The 11,122-nt window shown below is 37.7% G+C and overlaps 1 protein-coding gene across 2 annotated transcripts in view; it reads right to left on the bottom strand.

Annotated features, from left to right (window-relative positions):
- Positions 1-4,965: 4,965 nt before the first annotated feature.
- EPHA3 (EPH receptor A3) overlaps positions 4,966-11,122 on the bottom strand; it is a 508,285-nt gene continuing 502,128 nt past the window's right edge. For both annotated transcript variants that reach the window (XM_077294091.1, XM_077294092.1), the window contains exon 17: positions 4,966-10,962. In XM_077294091.1, the coding sequence (XP_077150206.1) occupies positions 10,857-10,962 (106 nt within the window). In that variant the 3' untranslated portion in view covers positions 4,966-10,856. The remainder of the gene's footprint in view (positions 10,963-11,122) is intronic.

Below are 11,122 nucleotides of genomic sequence, written 5' to 3'. Positions count from 1 at the left end.
TTGCATGACTGTTATATCCTGTGTCCAATTCAACATGAAAAAATTGATAAACGGTCCTGTTTAAAGTATGTCCATCAAGTATCATTGCACAGGTGATCATGGTTTTATGGAGGACCTAAAATGTAGAATGTCTTTGATGCCTTAGTGAATATATCTCTACTTGAAGTTAGGAGTGCTGCTTTCTTATCTCTTTTAAGTACAGAAGTGTTCGCTCAATGTGACATAGTCAAAAATCCAAAAATCATGACCATGGTAATTGAGGACTCGCAACAAAGGAATTTTCAAACCTAACCTTAAAGGGGCTGTCCTCGTTTACATAAATATGGCGTTTACAAGTTGTGTGTGGTACTTATTTTTTATAGGAGAGGGAGATCTTGGAGCTTTCAACGTTAACCACAGAATGAAACCACTTTGGGCCGGATCCAATCAAGGAAAAGAAACTGGTGGGTGCTCGTTCCATAGGCTTATGAGTAAGGATGCTTCTAACGCACCAGAAACGCGTCAGGCATCTTTCTATGGTTTTAGCAAGGCTTAATAGCCAGAATAAAGTTTTGATATTTTATCATACAGTTTGGTGTGCCGATTTCATTTTCCTTTTTTATTTTTTTATACTTTATATGGAACAGAATTGCAATACCAAATACAAACTATGGACAGGTGCGACGCTGTTTTCAGGGAAAAATAAATTGTACTCCTGGACAAACCCTTTAAATATGGGTGAGGACTTGTTGCCTGCAGTGAATTGACAGAATAGAGATCAGCTTAAACCATGAGAAATATGAAATATCAGCAGTAGGAATGAGAGGATCTGTAGAACTTCGGGTTGTGGTACCTGACCCAAACTGTATACCAAACTTCAGTTCGGGTACCAGTACTCTACTCGAACTCCAACCAAAGCAATAGGAACCCAAACTTTTGAGCTGTAAAATTCATTCTCTCTCTCTCGAACTTCGAACATTGCAACAGACTTTCAGGAGAAGGCCGTCTTTGGCCCTTACGACCGGACATTAACTGTCCGGTATGAACCCCAAACTTTAAAGTTCGGTTTCACTTATCTCTAATCATCTGGTATTATTGTGATGCCATAGAGGCTAAACAGTGAGTTTTTCATATAAAAGAGTCTCTCACCAAGTGTCTCTAACACCGCCTTAAATACATCAAAGCCATTAACACGCTGGTCAGTTCTGTCAAAAATACTTTCAGCAAGTTTATTATAAAAATATAAATGTTTCCACTACAAATCATTTTACATTAGTCTGAGGCCATCTAAAATTGCACATTAAGAAAACTAAATAAGTCGTACTAAGTAATAAAAACAGTAAAAAGGAAAACAAATCATAGAAATGCAGATTATGCCAATCTTCTCATTACGTAATGTATGCTAAATACAGAGTGTAAACTAAATATATCAACAGAAATAAATAAGAAGTCAAATCAAATGACAACATACAGACAAAATGATACTGATCTCACAATAATATGAAAACTCTTGTTTTGATCTTTTTTTGTGTTTTTTAAATGTTTTATTTTCCCATTCAACCTCTTTTTTATGGCAATGGCCGTGAAAAATTCTAATATTACAAAGTAAGAAATTGAATGCTATGTTTTACATACATTATATACATAAAAAAAGCCAAGCCTTCTACATGAAGAGTGACAGACCTTGGGAAAGCAAGCCACACGGTGTATATAATAATAATATATATCAATATATTGAGTTCTGACCATTAAAATAACATGCACTGTGGTCAAAAAAACTTATTTTCATTTCCAGCATACAGAAATAAAAATTCTTTCTGTAGAAATATTTAATTTAATTAACATGAGCTATAAGTAGCAGTCCGGTGACATGATGCAGGCTTTGAATTTGTAACATAAAGAATAAGGTCCATTATATATTATTTTTTTACTAGCTACTTTAACTTTTGTTCTCTATAACTGCTAGATAAGGACAGGTTTTTTTTCCACAATTTTCAATATTTTGTAAAATTGGAAGAGAATGTCCAATTTGTCAATTGAGTTCCAAGCGACATAAAGCAAAATACAATTTTATCTACATCGATGTGCTTAGAAAATGATACTTTTTTTTACATTTTTGTTATTTTTGTTAAATTCGAAAAGAAAAAAAATGCAGTTTTAGAAAAACACAATCAGCTAGAAAATAAGGCAGCAATTCATTTTTAAATATTTGTAATAATACATTTGAAATGTTATGAATTTTTGTGAATTGTTTTAACCCATATATCTTTCAAGAGTATCTTCACTTTTTTCTTTACACATTTTCTATGGCTTGACTACAGCCCAAAATCCGTCATATTGGAGATTGTGACCTAAAATTATAATAAGTTCAATTATGTTGTCCCATAAGCAACATATCTCACGAGGACAGATGATATAAGTATGATCTGGCTGCTTGAACATTCACTAACATCAAGAATAGCAGGCTCAAATTCCCCCTTGTGGATGGAGTGTGTTGAGAATATGCGACCACAACTTTTATACATAGGGAATGGAGCAATGGTTGCACGTCCTCACTACCATCCATTCAAGCACGACACTTTAAAACCCTGATTGTTGTGACTGTGTAGGTAGGATTGATCGGACTCCCAACAATAAATTTATATTTATCACATACCCTGTGCATACATGGTTCCTCGAAAATAAGACCTACCCCAAAACTAAGCCCCAGCATGATTTTACAGGAATTTTGGAGAATGGTTCAAATTAAAGCCCTACTACAAAAATAAGCCCTAGTTTTAGTTAGGACCGGCATTTGAAGAGAGGCCAGACTGGTCAATTGCCCAGGGCCTCCACTCTCTTAGGGGCTCCCAACATTTGTATTTTGAGGTTAAAACTGCTTAAGGACCTTTGGTGACGTCACAGTCATGTGACCATGATGTCACCAAGAGTTCTTTAACTCTAGGAGTCTAGAGGAACTAAAGAGGAAACCGGCTGGTATGCAGGGCTGGTGCTAGGGGAAAGAGAGGGGAGAAACTGGGCATTTTTCTCAGGACCTCCACGCTCTTAGGGGCTCCCAGCATTTCTATTTTGAGGTAAAGACTGCTTAAGGACCTTTGGTGACATCACGGTCATGTGCCAATGATGTCACCAAAGATCCTTTAACTGCAGGATTCGAGAGGAACTGAAGAGGAGACAGGCTGGTTTGTACAGTATGTGCAATGTGTTTACATATTTGAATAAATGTTGATTTTTTTGCTCAAAAATAAATGTGGATTGTTGTTAATGGGAAAAAAAAGGCATCCCCTGAAAATAAGCTCTAACTAGTGATGAGCGAGTATACTCGTTGCTCAGGTTTTCCCCGAGTATTTGTTAGTGTTAGGAGATTTAGTTTTCATCTCCACAGCTGAATGATTTACAGCTACTAGACAGCTTGAATACATGTGGGGATTCCCTAGCAGCCAGGCAACCCTCACATGTACTCAGCCTGGCTAGTAGCTGTAAATCATTCAGCTGTGGAGATGAAAACTAAATCTCCGAACATTAACAAATGCTCGGAGACCACCCGAGGGTGCTGGGGAAAACCCGAGCAATGAGTATACTTGCTCATCACTAGCTCTAAACCATCTTTCAGCGAAAAAAATAATTTAAGACACTGTCTTATTTTCAGAGAAACTCAGGGAAACATATGCTGCTTATGGGACAGATTTCTGCATCTAACAAAGCTATAATAGATCAATTTTTAAACAGTTCTGAACAAATCCTGATAGATCTCATTGTCTTATAAATGGTCTGTCCAGTTTCTGTGTAAACTAGTGAAATCCCTATAGATATCTACAGTATGAGATGACACTGGAAATGTAATGGTACAATCATGTATAGTTTTGCACTAGGGTCTACAAACTTCCACCAGTTTCTCTTGACTAGATACTGATATAAACCATTAAATATTGTCATAAAATCATTATTGGGTTTTTTCATCAGAATTGGAAAAATGGTAGCAATGAATAATATAAAAAATATTAGTATTTCCCAAAAAAGCTTTCTATTTCCTTCCTCGACAAAATAAAAGGTATAGGGTTGGGATCTTCTTTTGTTACATGGAAAACTAAATACGCGGAAGCCTTGTTCTACAGTTTTAAGGTAATTTTTGATTCTCCCTTCTCTATATGTAGTTTTACATTTTTCTAACAAAATAGTCACCAAAGAACAACCAAGCATGCAATGATATACCTGATAGAAAAAAAAGCAATTGCTTCTTACTATATCACTGATATTGCTTAAAACATTTGTAAACTTTATTTGGCTGGGCCATCATCGCAATATTAAATATTTTAGGAAAATCAACCAACAATAATATAATTGTCTGTATCTGTGACAGATTTTATAAACTGTCTACAAGAGCTTACTTGTTGCTTGGGAGGATAAAGGTCTTATATTGTTTCTTTAAATTCACAGAAAATCAAATAAAAAAAGAACACTAAAACATTTTTGCCTGATACAAAAAGTAGCAAACAGAAAAAGTGTAATTGTTGTCAATTTATTTTCACCTTGCATATATAATACTGGTTTGAAAAGGAAAGTAATATTGCAACTGCTTGCCATAGATGAAACTTCCACTTTTTTAAGTAGTTTGTATGTGAAACCTACTACTTTTTTTGTGATTTAAACTTTTAAAGGGACCAATAACTCTATTAACTAGCAGATGTAGGGTTAATATGTAGGTTATGAAGGTGCCTTCTGGGAGAAAATTAATTTTATTTTTCCTGGGAGCCGCCGGCTTTCACTTATGCAGTCATGCCAGCGTGTCTACAGTCACCGCTCACAGCAATGAGTGGCAGCTGTAAGCATGCCCCAGTACTGACTTAACAGTCAGTTCTGTACTGATACACTGCTGAACCAGCTGTCAGTCAGTGCCATGGCGCATTTACAGCCATTGCTTTCAGTGCTGTGAGCGCTGACTTATTTCTCCATGCATGCCTGCATGACTGAAAGCCGGCGGCTCCCGGGAGAAATAAAGTTAATTTTCTCCCAGGTGCCACGCTTTCAGTGCAATGGCTGGCCACCTTCATAGCACTATCATCCTGCAGATTAACCTCATATCTGCAGGTTAATATTGTTATCAGAACTCACAGGTTAAAGTACACCTATTGTTACAAAAACATAGTCATATTTACTTTTTAACCTGCATATTTCCATTTTTCCCCACTGTTGGTTTGCTGTTTCTGCATGGTACGAAAGTAGATGGACTTTTCATTTTGAGATGTTAGAACCATATGTAGTCTGAGCCAATCATTTTTTTTTGTCTGCCTCCTCTTACTGCTTTGCTGAACCACTGAGAAAAAAAATCTGCAGCTGCATCCCCTTCCTCCCTGTCTTCTATTTGATATTTTACAGTAAAATGGTTTTGTGGATCTTAGGAGGTTACTGAACATTTACATGAAACCAAAAGATAAGAAAAACTGCTGAAATCGGAAGAAGATGCCATTTCTCCTCTAACGAGATATATTACAGAGCTTAATGTATTGCCATGTAGTACTGATTTATTAAAAAAGAAAGCGATATAACTATAGGTACGCTTTAACAATTTAAGAAAATCCTTTACATGGTCAAACAGAAGCTACATTGGAAGCATTGTATTGAAATTTTAATACGTATTAAAATAGAAATATAGCAACAAAAACATATTTTTAGAAACAAGATGCCAAATAAATATTCCTTTTACAAATGAACTCAATGATTGAAAAATATCACATGTCCTGCAAAGTGGTTTTCATCTCTATCATAGATATGGTCTTTAATACTTAAGTTGAAAATGATAAGTCAAAAGTGAACCACTCATGTTGAAAAGAATACACAATATTAGAGTTGAGGCAAAAGATTCACCGGACCTTTGTCCATCGGTCACGTTTATTTGTCTGTGGCCTCTAGACCAGAGCTCTACAAACCTCTTTCTACCTGCTTGGTTCCCCAACACCTCTTCTGATTAGTAGATCTGGCGCGACATCATCGTTGTGGCATGAAGGACATATCATCAAGCCAGAAGAGGTCCTGGGGATGCTCTCACCTAGGAGGAGGTTTGAAGGGCTCTAGTCCAGGAGCCATGGACTACAAACATGATTGCTGGACCAGGGTCCTTCAAATCTTTTAGCTCAACTTTACACAGCATATGTTCAATACATTAAATAACTAAAAAAAGTTAATAATAGAGAATACCAGTAACACGTGTCATGAACGTTACATAGGGAGATCAGGTTTGAGCACTTTTAAGCTAAAGGTCATTTAGGCTGAAGAGCACCTACTGGACAATTGATTCAGCTGTCTCATTGCATACTGTCCCTTACATTTTTTTTTTTACAAAATGTATGTGAGTTTTTATGGTGGCAGGTTACTTGTTCCCCATGGACCTTTGAAACTGGATACAGCCTAACTATTCTCAAGGAGACCAAATAGATAAAAATTGACTTCCAAAGACCTTCTGTATGAAGGTGCAAATTAAATTCAACATCTTGAAATAAAACATCTTTTTTTGGTGTTGGTAGCTGCGTACATTGACACAACCAAAAAAAAGACATGCTGAATTCAGAGGTCCATGCATCGCAGTCTAGGTGAGGTTCTCCCAACCCAAACTCAACAGCTTTATATATGCCTATGAGGCCGTTGAGTTTAGATTGGGAGAACAACCTGATCTGTACATTGACGGTATCTCGCGGACATCTGAATTTGACCATAGACAAAAGCAAAGAATGGAAACTTTTGACAACGCTGCCATTTAGGTGTAAATTACCTGTTAAACTTATTGTGAAAAACAGTAAATGAAATAAAAAACCTAAAAAAAGACAAGTCGTATTACACTGTGTGCAGAATTATTAGGCAAGTTGTATTTTAGAGGATTATTTTTATTATTGATCAACAACTATGTTCTCAATCAACCCAAAAGACTCATAAATATCAAAGCTTAATATTTTTGGAAGTTGGAGTGTTTTTTTTTTTAGATTTGGCTATCTTAGGAGGATATCTGTTTGTGCAGGTAACTATTACTGTGCAGAATTATTAGGCAACTTAATAAAAACCAAATATATTCCGATCTCACTTGTTTATTTTCACCAGGTAAACCAATATAACTGCGCAAAATTTAGAAATAAACATTTCTGACATGCAAAACAAAACCCCCCAAAATTAGTGACCAATATAGCCACCTTTCTTTATGATGACACTCAACAGCCTTCCATCCATAGATTCTGTCAGTTGCTTGATCTGTTTACGACAAACATTGCGTGCAGCAGCCACCACAGCCTCCCAGACACTTTTCCGAGAGGTGTACTGTTTTCCCTCCCTGTAGATCTCACATTTTTTGAGGGACCACAGGTTCTCTATGGGGTTCAGATCAGATGAACAAGGGAGCCATGTCATTATTTTTTCTTCCTTTGAGACCTTTACTGACCAGCCACACTGTGGAGTAGTTGGAGGCATGTGATGGAGCATTGTCCTGCATAAAGATCATGTTTTTCTTGAACGATACCGACTTCTTCCTGTACCACTGCCTGAAGCAGTTGTCTTCCAGAAACTGGCAGTAGGTCTGGGAGTTGAGCTTCACTCCATCCTCAACCTGAAAAGGTCCCACAAGTTCATCTTTGATGATACCAACCCATACCAGTACCCCACCTCCACCTGCTGGCGTCTGAGTCAGAGTGGAGCTCTCTGCCCTTTACTGATCCAGCCTCTGGCCCATCCATCTGGCCCATCAAAAGTCACTCTCATTTCATCAGTCAATAAAACCTTTGAAAAGTCAGTCTTAATGTATTTCTTGGCCCAGTCTTGACGTTTTATCTTATGTTTCTTGTTCAAAGGTGGTCGTTTTTCAGCCTTCCTTACCTTGGCCATGTCCCTGAGTATCGCACAACTTGTGCTTTTTGATACTCCAGTAACGTTTCAGCTCTGAAATATGGCAAAACTGGTGGAAAATTGCATCTCAGCAGCTTCACGCTTGATTTTCCTCAATTCATGGGCAGTTATTTTGCACCTTTTTTGCCCAACACGCTTCTTGCGACCCTGTTGGCTATTTGCCATGAAACGCTTGATTATTCGGTGATCACGCTTCAAAAGTTTGGCAATTTCAAAACTGCTGCATCCTTCTGCAAGACATCTCACAATTTTGGACTTTTCAGAGCCCGTCAAATCTCTCTTCTGATCCATTTTGCCAAAGGAAAGGAAGTTGCCTAATAATTACGCACACCTTATATAGGTTTTTGATGTCATTAGACAACACCCCTCCTCATTACAGAGATGCACATCACCTGATTTACTTAATTGGTAGTTGGCTCTCAAGCCTGAACAGCTTGGAGTAGGGCAACATGTATAAAAAGTATCATGTGATCCAAATACAACTTGCCTAATAATTCTGCACACAGTGTAAATTGTACAAACATATCATTTTCACAAACTGTAAAGGGTTCTTCCCCCAATAAAATGTTAGGCTATTTCCAGCAGACCCAGAGACATTATATGGAAAGTAGGTCCAGTCATCAGGGCACTGCATCAGGGGTTGTTAGATACTACACATACTACAGAGCAGGCTGTAAATCACAGTGAAGGGGAATGATTACATCATGCTCGCTGTAAACACTCCCTGCACCACCCCGATGAGTGGAAGCGGGCGGCTGCAGGAAGAGTATAAATTCATTTTCTCCCAGTAGCCGCTTCTCCAGTAAGCTGACCCTGAATTATTTAAAGGGAATCTGTCAGCAGGCTTTTGCTATGTAATCTGAGGTCAGCATAATGTAGCACACAGTGTCACATATTTGTCTGTGTGTTGTTGTTTCCATACACTGTATGTTTTATCATTAGGAGATTATCATTGCCTGGACTCCAGTGCATAAGAGCACTGGTCCGACCAAGCCCTCTCCTCTGATAAGCAGGTTACTGTCAATAGTCAATGCACACAGGAAGCTGTGATGTGGGCTGGGTTAGCTTTCTGAGCTCAACTTCATACTACATCTAAAAACTCTGATTGTGTCACTGCTACACCCAGTAAACTAAGTGATACATGGCTTGAATCAGGGTCTCTTTTTGTACATTATACTGCTCTCAGATGAGGTAACAAACACATGGTGACAGGTTCCCTTTGAAAGTTATCGTGAGATTACCACTATACCAGTATACTGCAGGGCTACTACTTGGTATATTTGCTTTTTCTCAGGTCCAATGCACACAGAATAGTGCATCTATAGGAGTGTAGCTAGGCCCTTATTGTACACTTCTAATTTCTTATACAGGCATACAGCGATATTTTTTTCCCTGATCCCATACAAATCCAACAAAAAAACAGAACTGTGGAATCAATCACACCGCTATAGTTTGGAATTTTCCTTCCCTCTAAACAATAGCTCTGTTCATACAACACCTGATGAAGCACTGTACAGCGAAACCTCTGTGCTTATATAGGCTCTGTCCTGCTAGTATCAGGCTTCAACATCAGATTAAACTTAAAAGCTTGAAAAGTATTAGAAAATCATATCTGCTTTCTTCCAAAAACAGCATCACACCTGTCATTTGTTGCATTGTAGCTCAGCCTCATTCTCTTCAATGGAAGCCACCTATGGAATTATGCGGCAATCAATGTATATAAAAACACATTTTTGGAAACAGTTTCACTCCTAAGAAACTTGTGAGATATGATTGACTTAACATTAGATGCAAATAAGAAAATATGGCACTCTATAATTTCTTCACTGCTTCATATTCTTTCGTACCTTTTATTAGAATGGTGACATTAAAGGGGTTATATGTGAAAAATGTCAACGTGCTTGAAAAATAAACTTTGCAATTTACTTGCTATTAAAAATCCTCTCTATTCCCAAGAATGAAGGGATTTTTTATTTTACTGCTTATTTCCTAGTTTATCAGCCTCCTCGGTTACCCAGTTAATTCTCCTCTTTTCCTTTAGGTCTATGACATCATGTGATTAAAAACTGAAAAGCTGAATCCTTCTAAGCTCTATGTAGAAGCTGATTGAGCTGCATGAATCATCACTATATAAGTCCCCATCATGGAGGAGGAGAGGCTGGGTCAGGAGTTGAGGAGGGGGTGGAGCTAGGCTGCCAGAGACTTGGCAGTAATGTAGAATTGTAGTTCTAATGATGAGTCATGCAGAGAAAAGAGACTTCCTGTTTCTACATAGATCTTAGAAGGATTCATCTAGTCTGTCTTTATTCAAATTATATCAGACCTAAATGAAAAGAGAACAATTAGCTGGGTAGAAAGGCAAATTGAGCAATTGTAAGTACACAGTGCTATATAATATGATGACTGCAATATATTAAGGGGATAAAAACTTTGATGAGAGGGCTTCTTATCAGTTCTACTCAACATACACGTCTGCAGTTGTTAGGAAACTTGTCTCTAATGACCAGTCCATTTTATATGACTCGGCTGTTGAACTCGCACTTGGATTGGCAGCAGCCACAGCGTTCCCCATCTCACCATGCGCTATTAAACAGAAACAAGTTTAATGTGAACATATACTGATTCTATGTTGGGTTCACTTTAGACTTGGAGGTATAAAAATCAAGAATTCCATAAAAAATAAGATTAACACAGATTTAACATATTGCGTTGCGAGTCTTTGTTATGATCTTGGTTGACCCTGTGATCAGATCTTGATATGTTGTCCATGGTAGACATCTGCTTTCTCCCAGCACATACACATTATCTTTATTTGACCAGAAGTGACGTTTTCCTGGCAGATATTTAGAAGAGTTTTCACTCGGATTTTAAGGCATTGTTACTCCCATATAAGAGAGAGTGAGGTTCCCATACAGTTCAAGCTCCTCACTTCTTCCCAGGTTTTTAGGTATAATTGCACCATTGTTAAAAAAAATACATCTTTCAGTATTTCTTTACACGTTAACAGGTCCATTCTTTATGTGAAGATCTTGAGGCTTCACTGCATTCATCATTTGCATTCGGGGGCCAATGATTGTGACTCCGACTGTCTTCATATCGCTGCAATGAAGAAATATGTAATCAGCATACAGTATACACGGATACAATTAATATCAGTGCTTTCGTTAAAGGAGATATAAACTTTTAGCATCTAGCCCCCGACTCGGAGAACTGTGAGTGTCATGGCACCAGACTGCTTCAATCAGAGCTTTGAATGGAA

Source organism: Ranitomeya variabilis, chromosome 3 (assembly GCF_051348905.1).
Source record: "Ranitomeya variabilis isolate aRanVar5 chromosome 3, aRanVar5.hap1, whole genome shotgun sequence".
Lineage (NCBI taxonomy): Eukaryota > Metazoa > Chordata > Amphibia > Anura > Dendrobatidae > Ranitomeya > Ranitomeya variabilis.
This window is presented reverse-complemented; position numbering and strand designations above follow the sequence as displayed.